Source organism: Hypanus sabinus, chromosome 23, assembly GCF_030144855.1.
Source record: "Hypanus sabinus isolate sHypSab1 chromosome 23, sHypSab1.hap1, whole genome shotgun sequence".
In the NCBI taxonomy this organism is placed as follows: domain Eukaryota; kingdom Metazoa; phylum Chordata; class Chondrichthyes; order Myliobatiformes; family Dasyatidae; genus Hypanus; species Hypanus sabinus.
In genome coordinates this window covers 14,861,266-14,885,851 of record NC_082728.1, presented here as the reverse complement: position 1 = coordinate 14,885,851, position 24,586 = coordinate 14,861,266, and the positions used below count along the sequence as shown (strand labels likewise).

The 24,586-nt window shown below is 38.0% G+C and overlaps 1 protein-coding gene across 3 annotated transcripts in view; it reads left to right on the top strand.

The window, feature by feature from the left end:
- Positions 1-24,586, top strand: part of cyth1b (cytohesin 1b) — a 227,293-nt gene that overhangs the window by 172,381 nt on the left and 30,326 nt on the right. For all 3 annotated transcript variants that reach the window (XM_059948430.1, XM_059948428.1, XM_059948429.1), the window contains 2 exons: positions 12,587-12,651; positions 21,226-21,292. In XM_059948430.1, coding sequence (XP_059804413.1) covers positions 12,587-12,651; positions 21,226-21,292 — 132 coding nt within the window. The remainder of the gene's footprint in view (positions 1-12,586; positions 12,652-21,225; positions 21,293-24,586) is intronic.

Sequence of the window (24,586 nt, the reverse complement as noted above, 5' to 3'; positions counted from 1 at the left end):
TTTTCTCTGGACTCTTTCAATCTTATTGACATCTTTCCTGTAGGTTGGTGACCAAAACTGCACACAGTACTCCACAATGGCCTCATCAACATCTTATACAGCTTCAACATAACATCCCATCTCCTGTATTCAATACTTTGATTTATGAAGCCAACGTTGCAAAAGCTTTCTTTATGACCTATTTACCTTTGACTCTACTTTCAATGAATTATACTCCCAGATCTTTGTTCTACCACACTCCTCAGTGCTCTACTGTTCACTGTGTAAGACCTACCTTCGTTGGTCTTACTGAAGTGCAACGTCTCACACTTATCTGCATTAAATTGCATCTGCCATGTTTCAGCCCATTTTTCCAGCTGATCCAGATCCCTCTGATGGCCTTTCACACTGTCCACTGTACCCCTAAACTTGGTGTCACTTGCAAATTTGCAGATCCAGTTAACCACATTATTATCTGGATCGTTGATAAAGATGGCAAACAACAATAGACCCAGCACTGATCCCTGCAGCACTTCGCTAGTTACAGGCCTCCAGTCAGAGAGGCAACCTGCTACCACTCTCTGGCTTCAAAGACATTATCAAATCCAATAAAACCATAAGATATAGGAGCAGAATTAGGCCATTTGGGCCATCGAGTCTGCTTCACTATTTCATCATGACTGATTTAATGTTCCACTCAGCCCCAATCACCTGCTGCCTTCCTGTATCCCTTAATGCCCTGACCAATCAAGAACCTATCAGTCTCTGCCTTAAATATACATAGACTTGGCCTCCACAGATTCACCATTCTTTGACTAAAGACATTCCTCTTCATCTCCATTCCAAAAGGAAGCCCCTCTATTTTCTGAGGCTGTATCCTCTGGTCTTAGATCCTCCCACCATAGGAAACATCCTCTTCACATCCACTCTATCAAGACCTTTCACTATTAGATAGGTTTCAATGAGGTCACCCATCATTCTTCTGAATTCTAGTGAATACAGGCCCAGCACCATCAAATGGTATTCATATGCTAAGCCATTCAATCCTGAAATCATTTTCATGAACTTCCTTTGAACCCTTTCCAGCTTCAGCACATCCTTTCTAAGATAAGGGGCCCAAACCTGCTCACAATACTCCAAGTGAGTCCTCACTAGTATTTTATAAAGTCTCAGTATTACATCCTTGCTTTTATATCCTAGTTCTTTTGAAATGAATGCTAACATTAACTTGCAAATGAATCTTTAGGGAATCCTGCACAAGGACTCCCAAGTCCCTTTGCATCTCAGTTGTTTTGTATTTTCTTCCCATTTAGACAATAATCAACCCTTTCATTTCTTCTATCAAAATGCGCGATCATACACTTCCCAGCACTGTGTTCCATCTGCCATTTCTTTGCCCATTCTCCCAATCTGTCTAAGTCCTTCTGTAGCCTCTCTACTTGCTCAAAACTAACTACCAGTCCATGTACTGTCACAGATCTCTTCAGCCACCTTTTTCAGAACTCTGGGGTGTCTACCGTCTGGTTCGTGATTTATCTACACTCGGACCTGTCAGTTTCCCAAGAACCTTCTCTCTAGTTATCGTAACTTCACACACTTCATGCACCTTGACATCTGGAGCTTCCACCATACTATTAATGTCTTCCACAGTGGAGACTGATGCAAAATACTTATTTATTTCATCTGCTATTTCATTGAACCCCATTATTATCTCTCCAACATTGTTTTCTAGTGGTCCAATATCACTCTCACTTCTCTTTTACACCTTATGCACCTGAAGAAACTTTTGGTATCCTCTTTAATATTATTGGCTCGCTTAATTTCATATTCCATCTTTACTTTCTTAATGCCTTTTTTAGTTGCCTTCTGTTGGTTTTTAAAAGATTCCCAATTCTCTAACTTCTCACTAATTTTTGTTCTGTTACAGGGCTGTCTCTTTGACTTTTATGTTGGCTTTGACTTGTTAACCATGGTTGTGTCTTCTTACCTTTAGAATACATTTTTCCTTTTTGGGATGTATATATCCTGTGCCTTCCAAATTGCTTCCAGAAATTCCAGCCTTTGCTGCTCTGCTGTCATCCCAGCCAGTGTTCTTTTTCAATCAATTCTGGCCAACTTGCTTCTGTAATTCTCTTTACTCCACTGTAATACTGATACATCTGACTTTAGCTCTCCTCAGATTTCAGGGTGAATTCAATCATATTATCATCATGCCCCTAAGGGTTCTTTTCCCTGAAGGTCTCTAATCAATTCTGGTTCATTGCACAACACCCAATGCAGAATAGCTGATCCTCTAGTGGTCTCAACCTCGAGCTGCTCTAAAAAACCATCTTGTAGGGACACTAGAAACTTCCCCTTGTAATCTCATTTCCCCAATCTACCTGCATATTGAAGTCCCTCATGACTATTGTAACATTGCCCTTTTGGCATGCATTTTCTACCTCCTGTTGTAATTTGTAGACCACATCCTTACTACTGTTTGGGGATCTGTATACAATTCCGATCAGGGTGTTTTTACACCTGCCATTCCTTAATTCTATCCACAATAATTCAACATCTTCTGACCCTCTGTCACCTCTTTCTAATGATTTGATTTCCTTTTTTTTACCAACAGAACAATGCTGCCCCTCTTCCTTCCTGCCTATCCTTTCAATACAATATGTATCCTTTGACTTGGAGCTCCCAGCTACAATCTTTCAGCCATGATTCAGTGATGCCTACAACATCATACCTGCCAATCTGCCACTCTGCTGCAGTTCACCTACCTTATTCTGTTTACTGCCTGCATTCAGATACAACACCTTCAGTCCTGTATTCACCCTATTGTATTTTGATATTCACCTTTTTCAATTTATTACCTCATCTTGAATGCCGAACATTCTTAACCAACTTCCCATGCAGGACCTTGCCAAATAGATTGCTAAAATCTACGTAGACAATATCCACAGCCTTGCCTTCATCCACTTTCCAGGTAATTTCCTCAAAAAGTTCTATTAGATTGGTTAAGCATAACCTACCATGCACAAAGCCATGCTGACTATTCTTAATCAGTCCATGTCTATCCAAATACTTGGATATCCAATTCCTTAGAATACCTTCCAATAACTTTCCCACAGCTGACACCAGACTCTCTGGCCTGGTTTATGTTTAGAGCCTTTCTTAAACAGCAGAACAACATTGGTTCTCCTCCAATCCTTTGGTACATCTCCTGTCACTAAGGATGATTTAAATATCTCTGTTAGTGCCCTGGCAATTTCTGCACTTGCCTCCCATTGTGTCCGAGGGGAAAACCTTGTCAGGCAGGCCCTGGGATTTATCCACCCTGATTTTCCTCAGTGCAGCAAACACCCCCTCCTATGTAATCTATACATGGTCCATGAAATTCACGCTGCTTTGCCTCACTTCTATAGACACTGTGTCCATCTCCTGAATAAATACAGATGCAAAAGTTTATTTAAAATCTCCCCTATCTGTTTTAGCCCCACACATGGATTACTATTCTGATCTTCCAGAGGACAGATTTAGTCCCCTGCAGTTGTTTTGCTGTTAACATACCCGTAGAGTCCCTTTAGATTCTCTTTCACCTTGTCTGTTAGGACAACTTTGTCTTTTAGCCCTCCTGATTTCTTTCTTAAGTGCTCACTTGTATTTCTTGTACTCAGTAAGCTCATCATTTGTTCCTACTTGCCTATATCTGCTATGCACCTCCTTTTTATCTCTTAACCAGGGCTTCAGTATCTCTTGAAAAACCAAGGTTCCCTATACTTTTTATTTTTTACCTTTTATTCTAACAGGCAAGTACAAGTTTTGTACTCTGTAAATTTAAATTTTGATGGCCTCCCACTTACCAAGTACACCTTTGGCAGAAAACAGCCTCTCCCAATCCATTCTTGCCAGATCATCTCTGATATCATCTAAATTGGCCTTTCTCCAATTTAGAATCTCAACCTGCAAACCAAACATATCTTTTTGCATACTTAATTTGAAACTAGTGGCACTGTGATCACTAGATGCAAAGTGTTCTCCTACGTAAAGTTCTGTCACCTGCCCTCTCTCATTTGCTAATAGCAGACTGTCTCATTGGGAGTTCTATGTACTGATGAAGGAAACTTTCCTGAACACACTTGACAAAGTCTGCTCCATCTTGTCTGGGACAGAGATGAGGAAGAATTTTTTTTAGCCAGATTATGGTGAATCTGTGAAATTCAATGCCACAGACATTTGTGGAGGCCAAGTCATTGTGTATATTTAAAGCGTAGATTGATAGATTCTTGATTAGTCAGGGCATCCAAGGTTGCAGGATGAAGGCAAGATGGTAAATTTAGCTAGTTGCAATAAAGGAAGCAGTGAGAATTTTTTGCAAAGGTACGGTGATATAGCATGTTTGAAGTCATTATAGGATGTATGTCAATAAAGCACTGTCAAATTCTAATTCAGCACTATCATTCTCTTGAAGTGAGTTACTTTCTGCTGCAGAATTAGTGTTTGGAAATTCCTCAGAAAAATAGGTACTTTTTGGATCTGATCACGTATGTCAACTCTAGAATGAAGTGTTTTGCTGAGGGAAATTCTAGTCATTCAGACTTCTGGAGTTTACCTGTTCACATGTTATTGGACAGGAGTTATTGTGAAGTTATAAGACCTTTTTGCCCATCAAGTATGCTCCATGGCTGATTTATTATCCCCTCAACCCCATTTTTCTGCCTTCTTCCCATAATCTAATTACTAATTAAGAACTTCTCAGCCTCTGCTTTAAATATACCCAATGGCTTGGCCACCACAGCCGTTGTAGCAATGAATTCCACAGATTCGCTACACTCTGGCTAAATATATTTCTTTTCACCTCTGTTCTAAAAGGACATTCTTTTATTTTGAGGCTATGCCTGCTTGTCCTGGCTTCTCCCCCCCCCCCCCCATTCTTAAAATATCTTCTCCACATTCACTCTATCAAGGCCTTTCAATACTCAATAGGTTTCAATGAGAACCCCCTTCCATCCTTTTAAACTCCAGTGCGTACAGGCCAGAACCATCAAACACTCCCCATATGTTAACCCTTTCATTCTCAGGATCATTCTCATGAATCTCCTCTACACCCTCTCCAATGCCAGCGCATTCTTTCTTGGATAGGGAGCCCAAAAAGCTATTAAACTATGATGCTCAGCCTAGTTACCAGCATTATATTATCTAGTTTATCATAGTTGCGTACTGTTTTCTAGGTGCTGAGACAATATTTTTTATGTGATATACCAGAATAGTACAAGGATAGTAAATTAAACTTTCAAAGTAGGTATGTTTTAATTGGTTTGTATGCTTCTATAGCAACTAAATTTCTAATCCCACTTTCAAGGACTTTTCATTTCCATGATGTACTTGGCCCCACTGAGGAAGATTCATTCAGTGAGTAAGGTGTGGTGCAAATTCATTATAAAGACCTGATGATTTTGCTATATGTGGGACACTGAGGGAACCTTCTCACCCTTCTCTTTTGTTTTATGTTACATAGATTGTTGAAGAAACTGTACTGATAAAATAAATTTAGCTAATTGACAGTTTGTTGATCAAATCATGATATCTGGGAAAAACTCTTTGTATGTGAATTAATTTGAATATCTATGATATAAGGACTATTTGATTCATCATTGATATCACTGCGGAAAAAGGATATTCAGCACTTTAATAACACGAGGGGTTCTGCTGATGCTGGAAATCTGGAATTACACAAACGCAGAAATGCACAGACAGGCCAAGGAACATCTATGGAGAGGAATAAACGGTTGACATTTCTGGCAGAGACCCTTCATTGGGACTGGAAAGGAAAGAATAAGAATAAGACATTGGGGGAAGAGAAGGAGTACAAACTGGCAGGTGATAGATGAAGCTATTTTAGGGGGAAGGTAGGTAGGTGGGGGATAAAGTGAGAAGCTGGGAGATGATAGGTGCAAGAGGTAAAGTGCTGAAGAAGGAGGAATATGATTGGAGAGGAAAGTGGACCATGGGAGAAAAGGAGGAGGAGAGGCACCAGAGCGAGGTGATAGGCAGGTGAGGAGAAGAGAAGGGTTAAGAGGAGAGCCAGAATGGGGGATGGTAAAAGAATGGGAATGGTGCATACATTTCAATTTTATTCCAACTCTTAACAAACAATCCAGACTGTCCTTCTGAGCTCTTTCTGTGTATGATTGTGCTTTCTCTGTCAGGAGCTTATTACAAATCATTTCAAAAGCCATTGTAGAATATCTATTTTCACCAATTTATTGTGAATAACCATTTGTTATATAAACTTTTACATGTCAACGCAGATTTTTCTTCCCTTGGGAAATTTCTCTTGATATATCCTGAATAAAGTCTTTTGTATTTTTAAACATCTCTACAAAATCTATTATCCTTCCCTGGCTCAAGAAAAAAATTAGCTTAAATCTCCCATAAATCTGCATTGCTGTAATCTCCCATCCCTCGAGTTATTCTAATAATGTTTTTCTGTACCAGCTTGTAAGTTCAAATTCAAGTTTATTATCATTCATCCATACACACATATGCCAACAAATGAAACATTGTTCTTCCATATCATGGTGCACAACACAGCACATGTAACTCTCACACAACCCACAAAGTAACGTTATCACAAATAAATTAATAAATTAATGTATCTTCCAGAGGACTGACATTTTGTATAAGGTGTATTTACAACACAAGCTTAAAAGTAAATAGTATTTTAATTTATTTATTAAGATACAGCATGGAGTAGGCCCTTAAAGCCCTTCAAACCACATTGCTGATTAACCCCTGATTTAACCCTAGCCTAATCACAGTACAGTTTATAATGACCAATTAACTAACCAACCGGTACGTCTTTGGATTGTGGGAAGGAACTGGAGCACCAGGAGGAAACCCACAGTCACAGGGAGAGTGTACAAACTCCTTACAGGCGGTGACGGGAATTGAACCTGGGTCGCTGGTACTGCAAAGCATTGTGCAAACCACTATGCGACGCGCTGCCCCCAAGTAATGCTACTGACGCTCCATGCATGATGAGACCCGAGTGGTGGTAGGGAGCTCAGTAGTTCTACGACCCGGGGGAAGAAGCTGTTTCCCACCCTACCAGTCTTTGTCCGAATGCTACCATACCTCTTGCCTGATGGTAGAGGGCCAAAAAGATTGGGGGATGGATGGGGAGAGATCCTTGACATGCTAAGGACCCTGCATACATAGCGCTCCTGATAGCTATCTTGGACAGATGGAAGAAAGTGTTCTTCATAAAATAGGGAGCTTGGAATTGGATGCAGTATTACAGCTAAGGCAAAGCTAGTCTTGGACATGATAGGCTGAATGGCTTTGCATGTTATACACTCTCAAATGCATGACATGCTTAGCTCTATATTTAATCTTACTGCTTGAATGATTGTTCATTTTGTGAAGAAATGTGATTAATTAAAAAATGCTTTTCAGCTGCAAAGCATCTTTTTCTTAGTTCAGCGACAAAGCATCTGTCTTAATTTGCTTTTGCAATGTTGAAATTGCATATATACTCAGTGATCATTTTACTAGATACACCTGAACACCTGCTAGTTAATGCAAATATCTAATCAGCCAATCATGTGACAGCAGCTCAATGCATAAAGGATTGCAAACATGGTCAAGAGTTTCATTTGTTGTTCGGACCAAACATCAGAATGGTAAAGAAATGTGATCTAAGTGAATTTGACTGTAGAATGTTTCTTGGTGCCTGAAGGGGTGGTTTGAGTATCTCAGAAAATGCTGATCTCATGGGATTTTCACGAACAGAAGTGGAGTTTACAGAGAATGGTGTGTGAAACAAAAAACATCCAGTGAACGATGGTTCTGTGGGTGAAAACTCCTTGATAATGAGAGAGGTCAGAGGAGAAGGGTCAAACTGGTGGCAGTAACTCAATTACTAGAGTGGTGTGCAGAAGAGCAACTCTGTATGTACATATCAAACCTTGAAATGGATGGGCTACAGCAGCAAAAGACCATGATCATACACACAGTGGCCACTTTATTAAGGGTACTTAATAAAGTGAGCATTGAGTGTGTGTTCAGCAGTAGCATGTAGGCACAGGATAATACTTTAGTAAATGCTCTTGAAAATTGAAATTAGTTTATTAGACTGAGTTAAATGTGTAGATTGATTAGCTACAACATTAATTCTGCATTGATGTCCTGCCAGCTGATGTCTCTGCCTTTCTTCAGCAAGCTACTCTAACATATAAAGTTTTAAAAGTTTTTAGTTCTTTACTTAATATTGTTCATTATTGACTTCAAATTACATATTTTGGCAGATCCTGAATGCATTGAGATTATCAGAATTGATAGCTTTGTTCCATTATTTGAATAAAATTGCAAATAATACAGTGGAAACTATTCAGGATTATTCCAAGTTAGGATATTGTCCTGTTATGCAGTTTTTATAACAAATACATCACATATAACATTTATTGAACATCTGTAATATCTGCACTATATTCTTATGAATGTTAAACACAAGAGAATTCTGTAGATGCTGGAATTCCAGCATATCGCATACAAAATACTGAAGGAACTCCGCAGGTCAGACAGCATCTATGGATTGGGATAAACAATCAATGTTTGGGTTGAACCCTTCATCAGGTTTTATGAATGCTTCCTTTTCTAGTCTGCCTTTTCTCACAGCATATTCCAATGCATATCTAGCCACCTGATCACAAAACACAAAAATGCATAATTTGTGAACACAAGGCACCCTTAACATTCTTAAAACCAAAGAAGCTAATTCATGAAAATTGAACTGAAAGCAATTTAAAATTTAGATTTAAATGAAGTGCGGTGTAGGTCTAGATGTGCAGCTCAGCACAGAAGAAACAAAGAGACAATACATCAGTGCAATAGCATGCAATTTAATATTTTTATAGGATTTAAAGATCTACATACAAAATTGTTGTGCAAGGTGTGACAATTGGATTCAGTTCATTTTTTAAAAAACTATAAGCCAATGATTGGGGCAATTAGGGCAAATCAAGTTGACTTAGCTCTTTGTTTGCCTCTAGCCACATTTGCAGCAGCTTCTTTTAAAGAAGGTTTGAAAAGCCTGAGGGATACGTCAGCTCAATCTGCTCAGATCTCACTGTTGGTAGTTTTTAGGGCAGAAAATTGAAGCTGACACAGAATTAGGTCAGGAAGGTTTGACGTGCAGAAGCCTTGAAACAGCACTTTCAGTTTCCAAATGAGTAAAGAAAATAGAAAGGAGGAATGGAACCATGATTTCTCTCTGGAGTAATGAAAAGGCCCTAATGATGCCACCTTTTGATGTAGGATTATACTATTGAATGGAGAAGTATGATTTGTGTTCTTGTTGTTCCCATACAATTAGATTCTTGGGAGGGATTTTCAGCAAGAAATGCTGCAATAACTCGGCTAAAATGTCGACTGTCAATGTTGCCTGACCTGCTGAGTTCCTCCAGCATTTTGTATGTGTTGCTTTGGATTTCCAGCATCTGCAGAATCTCTCAGGACATGTTCAAAAGTCAATGCCTCATAAAGGTGGCATCCATCACTAAGGACCCCATCACTCATTGCTTCCATTAGAAAGGAGATACAGGAGTCTGAAGACACATACTCGATGTTTTAGGGCCATTTTCTTCCCTTCTACTATCAGATTTCTGAACAGACAATGAACCAACCTATGATCACTACCTCACTATTTTTGCTCTCTTTTTACACTACCCACTTAATTAATTTTTTTAAATATATGTTTCTTATTGCAATTTATAGTTTTTGTATATAGTGCACTACTGAAACGAAATGACAAATTTCACAACATTATGTCAGTGATGTTAAATCTGATTCTGATATTTGTGTTAATGTCCTGTACTGTCCACTTTCAAATTAAGCAGTTAATGTCAGAGAGACCTAAATGAGCTTGTGTCATTGTCTGAAGAGGAAAAGAGGAACTTTGCTTGGTTTGTGGCATTTTTTTCCCTCAATTAACATCACTGAAACAAATTACCTGGGCATTATTTCATTCTGGTCACCGAGGTCTTAACTGGAGCAAATTGGCTGCTGTGATCCTTTGCATTGGTGTTTTTAAACAATTAGCTATGAAACTTTTTGTGAAGATCTTGAAAGGCAATTGTATAGACGAATTCATTCTTCCCTTTGCAAGTTGAAGAGCATGTAATTCAAAATGCAGTGTTGATGTAATTACTAAACAATGATTGCACTTCAAAGTAGGGTGCTAAATGTGGAGCCTTTGAAATATCTGAGATTTAATCAGGCACTACATAAAAAGAAATCGTTTCCACAAAAATAGTGTTGTACAAAATGTGCAAAGTAATGATTCAGACTAACAACTCTAAATATTTTCATTTAACATAGAAACAAATATTAAAACACCAGTTAACATTAGAGTATGAAAATGGAGTTAATCACACAGTTTTATCATGCAGCTTCAATTTCTTCTCTTTAAATCTTTTTTCTGAACACTTTCCTTCAAAAAACTGTTTTAAGGCATATAATTGAGCATCCAATTTCTAAATGGACATTAAATCCACAAATACTACCCTCACTCTTTTTAAATTTATTTGTTTTTGTACAACTTATTTTAACTTAACTATATTATATATATTTACCGTAATTCCATTTAAAAATATTTATCATTGTAGTGCTGCGGCAAAGTTAACAAATTTCAGGACATATGCTACAGGTTGAGCCCCTTTAACAGTCAGGACTGGGAGAAATTATAATGGCAGAATTTACTTCCAGTCCTGATGAAGGATCTGTGTTGCTCCGAATTTCCGGCATCTGCAGTCTCTCTTGCAACTCCATTCTGACTTGCAAATCTTTCATTCTTCCAGTGAAGAATATCTCAATGAATTAAAAAATTGAAGATCAATATCTGAAACATTAATATTCCACTTTCATTCTGTTTTAATGTTAAATTTTGCACCTACACAGTTATCACAATTTTATCAGTCACAGTGTAAATTCGTCTCTTTTAGAATAATGTGTGTGGAACATGTGCAATATTTCAAGCTTTTGACTTCTGTGTTGTGTATGAAGTCCAAAGTTAGAATTTTTTGTGACTATAAAAGACGGTAATAAATTAATGTCAAAATAACATGATCAAATTATAATTGCTTAATGTGGTTAGACTGATAAAAAGTAATGTTATCACAACCTGTGGGATTAAATGTTCGGATCTTGTATAAAATTGCATTTCTAATCCTAATGTTCATCAAAGACAACTAGTAATTATTATCTATATCTCCCAGTGCAATTTTGTAGGTTAATCTGTGTATTGACTGTAGGAAAGATTCTCCAGAGACCATTAATAAATGTTATTCCTCTGGTTGTGATTGAAGGGAATTGATTGTGAGGATTATGGAAGATGATGTTTTTGAATGAGGAAGGCACACGCCATGGCAAATTCTACAAAAATGACAGATCAGTTTATCTATACTATTAATCAGTGCTCTGGATGGGTGGATTCTATAACCTATAGACTCACTTTCAAGGACTCTACAACTCATTTTCTCAATATTTACTTGTTTATTTTTTGGATTTGCAAGGTTTCTGTTTGCATATTGGTTGTTTGTCCAGTTTGTGTGTAGTTGTTCATTGATTCTATTGTATTTCTTTGTTCTACTGTAATTGCCTGCAAGAAAATTAATCTCTGGGTAGTATATGGTGACATATATGTACTTTGATAATAAATTTACTTTGAACTTTGAATTTTGGCAGGTGGGGGAGATAACTGAATCTAACTAAATTTGGGCTGTTCAAAATTAGGGATATTTAATATAGTGTTCAGATTTTCCCTTCTGCTATATCAGGTTATAGGACAATAGGGCAGGTTGCATCACTGGTGTTTGATCTGCTAGTATCTCCAACCTTGCAAAAGTTGAAAATGAGTTCTATTTTCATCATTCTAGGTCAGTCTAAGATTGTATCCTGATTTTGGATTTACATTTTTTCAGTTTCAGAATCATCAGCCTTTTCCCACGGCATATTTTTCCCTACCAGGTATCAAGCAAGCTTCACTGTGGTGAAGTCCAAAAACCATGTGATGAAATTCTTCCTCTATAAAGGAATTGTTTACTACGGTAATATTTCTTCAGAAAACAGTCTAGGTGATGGTACTGCTATCCTGATGATCAGAGTACCTAATTCTGAATAACCTTTGGACGTACAATTTCTCATCTTGGTGAAGACTGAATTTGCCAGCAGGGCACAAACAGTCTTCAAGCTCACATGTTGATTCTGATCCTCCTTCCACAGATGCTGAGTATTGAGAGCATTTTCTAACCTTATTATGGGGAGTAATTGGGTTATTACACAATTTTAATTCATGTTGGGTTTTGTATTAAGGTTACATATTTAGCTGTAATAGGCATTTCTTTCTACGCTGATGACATACTGGCCTACATGTCTAAGGGGAGAGTTATCTGGCCTTTGTAATGAAATTGAAAGTACATTTGTTGTGAGTACACTTACAAACAAAGACTTCAGTGAATATTGTCACCTTATTGTTTGATTTTCATGTTTTGTTAATAAATGACTTGATTGAGAGCAATTGCATGCTTAGTGGTGTTACTTATTGAATCTAATCCTTTTACAGCGGTTGAAGGATGAGATAGCAGAGGTTACGAATGAAATTGAAAACCTAGGTTCAACAGAAGAGAGGTAAGAACTCAATTCTGTTTTCTCTTTGTTCCGTACACAGTACCTGCATTGAGTGTTGTCAAAATTGTACCTACTTTTAGAAATACTCTGTTACACTGAACAATTACATGTAGTTCTACATGATATCCTAAACAATGGTACAATTCACAACAACTCAGAGTGATTGGATTGATAATTTAATATGTAAAAACCATGTATTACTGGCCAACATTTAACTTAAAATTGCTGCCACATCAGAACCATAGAACACTGCAGCACAGTACAGGCCCTTCAGCCCTCCATGTTGTGCCGACCCATGTAATTCTTTAAAAAAGTACTAAACCCACACTACCCCATAATCCTCTATTTTTCTTTCATCCATGTGCCTGTCCAAGAGGCTATTAAATACCACTAATGTTTTAGCCTACACCACCATACCTGGCAAGTCATTCCAGGCACTCGCAACCCTCTGTGTAAAAAAAAGCTTACTCCTGATGTCTCCCCTAAACTTCCCTCCCTTAATTTTGTATATATGCCCTCTGGTGTTTGCTATTGGTGCGCTGGGAAACAGGTACTGACTATCCACCCTACCTATGCCTCTTATAGGGTGGATAGTCAGTAAGAACAGTAAGAGTAGACTCTTCAGTAACTCTTTAGTAAGAGTTGTAAGTTTAGTGGGAATTTTGCCACAATACTATTTATTCATTGTAATGGTGATGGGAAGTGTTCAGTCATGAAACTCTCTGTCATTGTATGAGGCTGCATAAGTCATCTGGCTTCTCTCTTGCCTCTTCTTCTCACCTGTCCATCACCTCCCTTTGATGCTATTCCTCCACCCCTTTCTCCCATGCTCCACTCTTCTCTCCTATCAGGTTCCTTCTTCAGCCCTTTTATCTTTTCTACCTATCACCTCACAGCTTCTCACTTCATTCACCCCCACCCCATCTACCTACCTTCATTTGTCACCTGCCAGCTTGTACTCCTTATACCTCCCCACCCCCCACACTTTATTCTGGCTTCTCCTCCCTCCCTTTCCAGTCCTAATGAAGGGTCTTGGCCCACAATGGCGATTCTTTATTCCTTTCCATAGATGCTGCCTGACCTGCTGACTCCCTCCAGCATTTTTGTATGTGTTGCTTTGTTTCCAGCATCTGCAGAATCATGTTGTGTTTATTATGAGGTACATTTGGCTAGATGATCTTATTTCTTCTTTCTCATTAATATTATAAATTCATCCTTCTGTAGTAGTTGCAGCAGAGTGACAGCAAGTTGGAGGAAATCCCAAATTATTATATGGAGATTATTTTATTGTGGCTTCCATTGTCACTGTTTCAACTTTTAAACATCCTGGAAGCTAGAGTGAAAAAGAGCAGATAAACCAAAAACAGGTTCTTAACAAGAATTTGCATAAAATACTCCCTTGTACAATAAATATTTGCCTTGGTTTCCAAGACTGCATTAGATTTCAAATGAGTTAAATTAATTCTTTTAACTGTAAAAATATGGTGATAATGTGCTACCCCTTGTTAAGTTCTCAAAATTTAAAATTGCCTGTGATCCCTATGGGTCTGTGACCAAAGGTGTTCTGCAGTAATCAATGCTAGGATGTCTGTGATATATGCAAATCTATGTTCTATATAGAACAAACACTCGGTAACCAATTTATTAGCTAGCTCCTATTCAAAATAAAATGGCCACTGAGTGTGTGTTTGTGCTCTGTAAGGTGCTGCTGTAGTCCTTGTAAGATCCAACATGTTGTGCATTCAGAGATGTTCATTTGCACACCACTGTTGTAATAATGTATGTTATTTGAGTCACTGTCACCTTCCTGCCTGCTTGAATCAGTCTGGCCATTCTCCTCTGACCTCTCCCATTTACAGGATATTTTTGCCCACAGAATTACTGCTTACAGGATTTTTCTTTTGCACCATTTTCTGTAAACTCCAGAGACTGTTGTACATGAAAATCCTAGGAGATTAGCAGTTTCTGAGATGGTCAAACCACCCCATCTGGCACCATGGTCAAAATCACTTGGATCACATATCTTCCCCATTCTGATGTTTGGTCTGAACAACACCTGAACCTCTTGACCATGTTATTTAATCTGGGAAAACATGAGGTGAAGCACTTTGGGAGGCCAAATATAAGGACTTACAGAGGGAAGCATTGACTTACAGAGGGATCCTGGGGTGCAAGTCACAAAAAATGGCAATACAAGCAGATGGCGTATGACATGTTTGCTTTCATCAGTTGAAGCAAAGATTATAAAAGTTGATAAATCATGTTCTCAGTGTATAAAGCTTTGGTTAAGCCACTTTTGGGGTATTGTATGCAGTTATGATTACCGTGTTAGAGGAAAGATACGGAGGCTTTGGAGACACTGCAGAAGAGGTTCACTAGGATGTTGAACACGAGGAAACGTGCAGATGCTGGAAATTCAAACAACACACACACAAAATGCTGGTGGAACACAGCAGGCCAGACAGCATCTGACGAAGGATCTTGGCCTAAAACGTCGACAGTGCTTCTCCCTATAGGTGCTGCCTAGCCTGCTGTGTTCCACCAGCATTTTGTGTGTGTCACTAGGATGTTGTGTGGATTAGATAGTATAAGCTATGAGGTGAGTAAACAAATTATTTTCTCTGGAGTGATGGAGCCTGGGGAGAGCTCTGATAGAATTTTATAAAATCTTGAGGGACATGGGTAGATTGTCAGAATCTGTGCTCTGGGCTACAGGTGTGAAATACTAAAGGGCATAACTTTAAGGTGAGAGGGCTACACTTAAAGGAGATATACAAGACAGGTTTTTGACACAGTAGCAGGTGCCCAAACTGTGCTGCCAGTGGTGATGTGGGAAGCACGTATGATAGTTCAAGTTCAGTTGTCATTCAATCATACATGTGTGCAGCTATACAAACAACTTTCCTCCGGGGCCAAGGTGCAAAGCACTGTATATACAATCACACAGAGCACATATAGTTACAATAGCATATACACTTTCAAACTAAGATTAGCACAAGTCCATGAGTGGCATGTCCTGAAGATTGATGGTGCATGGGATATTGTCGTGGAGCCTTGCTTCTGCACGAACAAGCACGCAGCAGTTCCTCATCTCCCACAGATGAAGGCAGTCCAGCTTCTGACATGGTGCCAATGTGATTTCTTCTGTAGATGTTGAATTCCAAATTATAAAGGCTGATTTATACTTGTGCGTATGGGCTATGCCGCAGCCTACGCTGTAGCCCTGATTTTCACTTCTGCATAGCTCTACGCCGTAGCGAGCATGCTTTAGTGTGTGCCAAAACGCTAGTTGGTGATGGGGTTTCTATGCCACTGTGAGTTTCTTTGTGGGAGACATGGATGAGGAAATGCATTTCAAACATCTTCGCCTGTCGACAGGTAGATTTGACGATTTGGTTCATCTATTTTGCATCGGTGTACAGACATGGCGGAGAAGAAGCAACTGGAAATGGATAGGAGGAAATGCGATGCTACCAATCACAGTTGTTGCGGTCTGCGTCACCGCGACACGTGAGTTACTCTTTTGGGGAGGTGCACGTCACCCAATGGCAAAGGGTACGGCGTAGGGTACCCGGTACCTACGGCATAGTTGTGACACACAAGTATAAATCAGCCTTAATTCTGAAAAATTAACTGAACAGGCAACATTGCAAATAATTTGTTCTATATAGTTTAAACAATAAGAACTTAATAGCGATGGGTGTGTGGAACACAGAGCCATGGGCAGTGTAGAGGCAAATACATTTAAGATGTACTTAGATCGGTACATGGATGATAGAAAACAGTATATGTAGGAAGGAAAAGTTAGATATTAGAGTAGGTTAAAAGGTTGTCCCAATATCGTGGGCTGAAGGGCCTGAATTATGCTGAAATGTTTAATGTTCTGTGATCTAAGATAACAACCATGGGACACATTCAGAGATATTTTGGGATTCCTACCAGGCTTTTTTCTGTGTGAAGATTTTTATAGGTAGTACCAAGGCTTTCTGTTGTGAATCACTGATCCATTTTGAAACAAGTAACCACGTATGTCAGCAGAAAAAAATCAGTAAGGTTGTGTGAAGGGCTTGAATTAAATAATTTCTTGTCAATGCAATGTTAATATTGGATTGGCTTACCTTTGCAACTTCCTTAAGGTGTGACATCTTTTTGTTGCTCTACACCAGACTCTTGCACACCATGTTCAGCCTGGTTAGTGCCTCCTGCCAGTGATGCTGTTGCTGTTCTCAAGTAAAGCATCCCATGTTGTCAGCTAAGGCAATCTTCACTGTGCAGTTCCTCCCACTCATCAGATTGTGCTCTTTTATTGCCAGTTCCTACGTTGAGTTTTTTTCCTGCCTCCACATTATTGGTCCAATGACAAGGTGTTGCTTGGTCTATTAACTGTTCCAACCTTTGGAAAGGCTGAAGTGTAACTGAGATATACTGTATTTATTAACTAGCTTTTTCTAAAACTGGGAACAAATCTTATCTTGATGTGTATCAGCATAAGGCATAGGAGCAGATTCAGACCATTCAGCACATTGAGTCTGCTCAGCCATAAAAGATTACCAATGAAGGGTCTCAGCCTGAACATCAACTGTTCATTCATTTCCATAGATGCTGCTGATCTGCTGAGTTAGAACATAGATGTGTACAACACAGGAACAGGTCATTCAGCCCACAACAATGTGCTGAAGCAGCTAAAAAGCAAATTAAAATACCCTAACACTAATCCCTTCTACCTACACCATGTCAGTATCCTTCTATCCATATATTCATGTGCCTATCCAAACTTTTCTTAAGAGCTGCTAATGTACTTGCCTCTACCACCATACCAGGCAGTGCATTCCAGGCATCCATGACTCTGAGTAAAAAAAAACTTGCCCCTCACATCCCCCTTGAACCTACTCCCTCTCACCTTCAGTGCATGCTCTCTGGTATCAGGAATTTCAACCCTGAGAAACAGTTACTGTCATTACACCCCCCATCTTTGAACATCGATTTCTCGAACTTCCAGTGATTTTCTTCCCCCCCACCCCCGACCACCATCTTCATTCCTTTGTCCCTCTCTCACCTTATCTCCTTACCTGCTCATCACTTCCCTTTCCTGTGGTGCTCCCCCTTTCCTTTCTTCTATGGTCTTCTACCCTCTCCTATCAAATTCCCCCTTCTCTAGTCCTTTATCCCCTTCACCAGCCAACTTCCCAGCTCTTTACTTCACCCCTCCCACTCTCCCTGTCTTACCTATCACTTCTTGCTTTGCACTTCTTCCTCCCTGCCCCCCACCACCTTTCTCTAACCTCTCATCTATATTTTCCCAGTCATGGCCCGAAATGTTGATTGCTTACTCTGTTCCATAGATGCTGCCTGGCCTGCTGAGTGCGTGTTACTCTCTGTCCACTCTATCTATGCCTCTCATAATCTTAGAAACGTCTATCATCTCCTCTCCAGCATTTTGTATGTGTTACTCTTAAAAATATTCTGTAGCTGCATTCATTTAAAAAAAACACACCACCAAATTCTTGTTACTTGCCCCTCCCCCTTACATATCTGTCCCCAAAACTTCTGTTAACGCTCCTGTTGTGTCCCACATGTTGCTAGTGCCAAATCCTAATTTGATCAATCTCATTCCCTTTTTACCATGTCCACCCACATGGCACCAGAAGAGGTGTAATTACCATACTGTGTGATAAAATACATCCACAAATTGCAGCCAGTTGACTTGTTTATCTCTAGCGAGGGAAATTTGGTTAGGTTTGTATTCAAATATTCTGTAATGTATTGTAATATTACTATGATCCGATAGTTAATAATATTTTAGTTAACAACAGCACAGTGCATCTCGTTCACTTCTATTTGCCTGGCTTCCAGTAGAGGCTTGTGCACAGGGCACAAGGTCAGTGCTGATGCAAAAAAAAAATTCATTGTTTGAATAGTGACAGAACAAATTATGTTGTTACAAGCTAAGTAGCTTCAAAATCAGCATGGAGTTTTTGGAATGTGATGAGAGCTTTCATCGGTTCAGGGCTCGAGCATCAACAATCCACTTTGTTATTCATGATGAACATTGTTGTTAAGATGATTTTGTCAGCCATAAAGGAATTATGCAGGAAGTTTCGTGCACCCATTCTTGTGTGACTTAAACAAATGCCTAATTCGAAAGCTATTTCTGAATAGGTGCTATATTTGATATTGTATGTCTACAGTATGTTTGTTGAGATACAGCACGAAATGGGCCCTTTTGGCCCTTTGAGCCATGCCACTCCCTAATTTAGCCCTAGCCTAATCACTGGGCAATTTACAATGATGAATTAACCTTCAAGAGCATGTCCTTCTCTTATAGTTACATCTTCTAAAGGTGATTAGTAGTGAAGCATTATAATGGATTTTTTTTAAAAACAAGAAAGTTAATAGCCTTTGATAACTGCCAAAGGTATTAAGCTCTAGAGTTCCCTGTGTAAACCTATCTGCTTTTTCCTTCCAGACTCTCAATTAAACCTGTCTCTTCCAACAAATTGACGGTCACATGCCTTAACAAACCATTTAGCTTAGTTGTATTTAGTTGATTTACTACTTCAGTTCTGCTATATAAATGAAGGTACTTTTTTTAATCCAATGGAAGATCCCAAAGACATTTCATGAGTCAAACTAAAAGCACCAATTGACAAAAAAAAGTTAAGACAAAAATAATCTATAAAACAACAGCAATACTAAACTGCATATTTAAAGTGCAGGTTGATAGGTTCCTGGTTAGTAAAGGCATTAGAATTTAGAGAAGGCAGGAGAAATGGGGTTGAGAGGGGAAAAAATCAGCCATGACTGAATGGTGAAGCAGATGTGATGGCCTAATTCTGCTCCTATGTCTTATGAATCCAAATTGTCAACTAGTCATTTCCCTCCTGACCTGCTGAGTTCCTCCAGCAGTTGGTTTTGCTGCAGTTCACAGCATCTGCAGTCTCTCGTGTCTCTTCCATACTCTTGCATTACAGGTTTCTTTGTGTGGCATTTTTTAAATTTTCCCAACTCTGTTTACAACAGTAAAACAAACCATAAAATACCTTGTATAATGTGGTTTCTGTGCCATTTGGATCAGGAATGTTCCAGGTTACATTTCCAGTCACAACTAATTCTTCTTCTGATCTTTCGTGTTGCTAGACACGAAATTTGGGAAATCACTCGGTGGTGTTGTCTCTGAAACACTGTCCAAAAACTGCTGCAACAGAAAAATGCTGGTGTTTTTACCTTTGGCTGACCAGCAAAGTATGCCTGCACACCACCTCATAGTTCATTGTATGACTGCATTAGACAGTTATTTCATTAGGTGTAAAGCCATTAAGATGATTAAATATGATATTTAATTACCATAATTAATTATCCAGAAATTATTTCTTTATCGTGCCTTGTATGGTTCTATTGTCTTTTGTAATTGTTGGAAATTATTATCTGTAGTATAGCAAGAGATAGCACTCAGCCACATATTGATTGAGTTTATTTTCTTACCCCTCACCCTTCTCTCTTTTTCTATTTTTCATTCCGGCTCTCCCTCTTACCCCTTCACCTCTTCTGCCTGTCACCCTTCATCTGGTGCCCCTCCTCCTTCCCTTTCTCCCATGGTCTACTCTCCTTCCCTGCCAGATTCCTCCTTCAGCCCTGGCCTTTTCCACCTATCACTCCCCAACTTCTCACTACAACCTCCCTATCCCAATGAGTTACCTTCCCCTAACCTTGTCTAGCCTATCACCTGCCAGTTTATACTCCTTCTCCTCCCCCGGCCCCTTAATCTGGCTTTTTTCAAGCCCTATCTTTCTAGTCCTCATGAAAGATCTTGGCCTGGAACATAGTTTTTTTTTTAATTCCTTATTCCTTTCCATAGATGCTGCCTGATCTGCTGTTTTCCTCTAGCATTTTGTGTCTGTTGTTTTGGATTTCCAGTATCTGCAGAATCTCTTGTTATAGAAACATAGAAAACCTACAGTACAATAGAGGCCCTTCAGCCCACAAAGTTGTGCCAAACATGCCCCTACCTTAGAAATTACTATGCTTAGCCATAGCCCTCTGTTTTTCTAAGCTCCATGTACCTATCCAAAAGTCTCTTAAAAGACCCTATCGTATCCGCCTCCACCACTGTTGCTGGCAGTCCATTCCACGCACTTACCACTCTCTGCGTTTTTTAAAAAAACAACAACTTACCCCTGACATCTCTATACCTACTCCCCAGCACTTTAAACCTGCGTCCTCTTATGGCAACCATTTCAGCCCTGGGAAAAAGCCTCTGACTATTCACACGATCAGTGCCCCTCATCATCTTATACATCTATGATCTTATACATCATTATATATTTATGATTGGCTTTATATTGTCTTTAGTCAAATACAAGTTCAGTAGTTGATAATTTTAAAAAAACATCAAAGCTTAATAAAGTTCCCAGTTTTATCAAAGGGTCTTTGACCTAAAATGCCCACTCTTGTTTCTCTTCCCAAAGATGCAGCCTGACCTACTGTGTATTTCCAGCATTTTCTCTTTTTATGGCACATTTTAGTGATCAGTGGCTGTCCTTTTCAATTGATGTGTAATTTTAATTCATTTTTCAGAAAAAATATGCAACGAAATAAGCAAGTGGCCATGGGCCGGAAGAAATTCAATATGGATCCCAAGAAGGTAAGAAATCTTGTTGCTTCCATGTTGTCAGTGTTTTGAGTGAGGTTGTGTCTTGTCATTATATTGCTGAACATGCACATTGACGTCAATTAATTATCACAACAGCTATTGGGTTAAGTCAATGATCATACAAAGGAGAGGTTCTGGTACAAGGGAGTCCTTGATCTCTCTCAGTTTTGTGAGACATTTGTCCTTAGTTCATCCATGAATATGGGGGAGAAGTAAATATGACAAACCTATTTCAATCCATCAAGGCTGCTCCTTTCAGCAAACTGTGAGCAATTTTTCATGTTTTGGTTCTTGCTTGCTCTATTGGGGGGAGATGATATAGATTTGATAAAGGTTAATCAATTTTTCAATCACAATTTCAAGTTGACATTTATCTAGGTCACAGAACATTGGAGCAACACTGGTCTCAGAGGCTTATGATTTTTAAACAGTTGATAAGTATCAACGAATGAAGTTAATATTAAGAGGGTAAAGATATGTTCTTTTGTAAATTGGGAAAAGGGCAAGTTTTATTACTTGTCCTCAATGATAGTTTTTTAATGATGAGCTGTTATTCTTCTTGCCACCTTACCTTCAGTGAAATTGCTCAGGATTTCAAAGATACATCTGCATTATTCTATGATGTTATTTATGCCATCTTACACGATTTGTTAATTAGCATTTTAAGGCTTTGCACTCAATACAGGCAATTTTATTTTCGAAGCATGGAACATATTGATTTGAAACTAGGATGGCTAATTGAAGCTCATTCTGAAAACATCTGTCAAAGATCATTTTCAAAGTGGGAATCCCAAATGAATTCCTGTAATTTGTTTTTGTGAATACCTCCAAATAAATAGCAATGCTTTTTTAATACTTTATGCAAAAAGGGAACTAATTGTATTTTTAAATTTAATTTCTTCATGAAAAATGATGGCAGCATCTAATTCTTTATACATCATAATATTTAAGGCATTTAGCTGTAAATGCACTACTATTGTTACATGAATCCTCAGATTTAATGATGTTATTAGCATACTTGTCTGTGTACATATTTGCTACAGAAGTTACATGTGTAGGAAAAAAATGTTATGGATCTTGGAAGTGGTGAGAGGTATTGAACTACACAATAAATCAGTAACATCTTTCTTCACTACTGAATGTTCAGATTTCAGTCATAGTAACAGTATTTTTATTTACAGCTGTTATGGTACTGACATTATGCTAGCTATCTTTTTTGAAAAGCATTTTTGTGCAAAATGATTTGAGAAATTGTTACAATCTATTTAGCACTTTATGAATGAAATTGAATGAAATTAATTTATTTCGGTCAGTACAAACATAACAAAAAGCATAATTTACAACGATGATTTCAAAGGACAAATTACAACAAAAAATCGATATTCTTTAAAACAGACTGAAAGGGAGTAGGCTGAAGCTACAGCTCATTACGCCTACCCCTCTGATTTATACAACAACATATTTGGCATCAATCATCACATCAAAAACAAAAAAATTCATAATCTTTTAACATGAAATCCAATTACAGATATCATTTATTTACATTGCTCCCATTCATTTTAAATCATGTATTTCATATTTGTTCATTAAATAATTTTTTAAACTTGTTAAGTGTAGTTCATGTTTTTAAATTCTTACTAAAACTGTTCCTTAGATTCACCCCTCTGACTGAAATGCAATGATTTTTTTGCATTTGTTCTTATCTTTTGTTTATGAAATATACATGTTCCTCTCAAATCATGTTGACTTTCTCTCATTTTAAACAGCCTTTGGTGGGGTAGTTGTCCATTTTTTACTTTATACATAATTTGTATTATTTTAAAATCTACAAAATCTCTGAATTTTAAAGTGTTTAGTTGAATAAATAGTGGATTGGTTGGTTCATAATAACTTGTCTTATTTTCAATTCATGTAACTTCCTTTTAGAGTAGAAAAATTGAATTTGTATTTGTTTTGTATGTATTTCCCTGTACCTCCACACAGTAAGTCATGTATGGGACCATAAGTGAACAGTATAATGTATGGAAAGATTTGACATTTTTGCTTTAACAATTTATTTGTGGTTTCCAACTTAATTTACTATTACCATTCCTAAAAAATTTTGTTACAGATACCTTATCAATTTCAACATCATTTATATTCAGTTTACCATATGAGTTTGGTACACAGTTTCCAAATATTATGAATTTAGTTTTACTTAGATTTAGTGATAATTTGTTAGTATTAAACCATTTCTTTATCATTTTTAGTTCGTTCTCCACTGTATCCAAAAGTTGTTTCAGATGTTCCCCACTACAAAATGTAGTTGTATTATCAGCAAATAATATACGTTTTAATGTCTGAGAGACCAAACATACATCTTTTATATACAAAGTGAATTACTCATTTATGACTTTATTACGGCAGTAAATGAAGTTTATTTGGAACAGGCCGAAAGTCTGTATATTTGGATAGATGGTGGAAGTAAGGAAATATAATTTAATTAAAATAACAAAAGTCATTATTTTACTGAACTACATTAACAGTAATATGGTTCTGTGATCATTAAAGTAGCTTTCAACCACATTAACAGGTTAGTTATTTTTTGGATTATTATTCTACTTCATCAAGAGAGTTCCATTATTAAAGCACATTTTGGGATTTGTTGGAGACCAGCCAAACTGCATGAAGTCAGGATTCCTGTAATGTCAAAAGGTTTAATTATTGTAATTGCCTTCATTCCACTTCATACTATTGCCAAATAATTGACGGCTAACAATTGGGCATTGTTGCATTGAACTGTTAGTGTTAAGCAAAATTGTTAGCGTTGAAAATGAATATAATACATAAATGATCTTGTATCTGTTTACTAATGGGTAAGTACACTCAGTGCCCACTTTATTGGGTACACCTGCTCATTTATGCAAATATCTAATTAGCCAATCATGTAGCAACAACTCAATGCATAAAAGCGGGTAGACATGGTCAAGCAGTTCAGTTGTTGTTCACACCAAACATCTGAATGAGGAAGAAATATGATTTAAATGACTTTGACTGTGAAATCATTGGTGTTAGATGAGGTGGTTTGAGTATCTCATCTCTTGGAATTTTCACGCACAATAGTCTTTAGAGCTTACAGAGAATGGTGCAAGAAAAATAAACATCCAAAGAGTGGCAGTTCTGTGGTCAGAAACGTTTTGTTAATGAAAGAGGTTAGAGGAGAATGGCCAGACTGATTCAAATTGACAGGAAGGTGACATTAATTCAAATAACCACATGTTACAACAGTGTTGCACAGAAGAACAT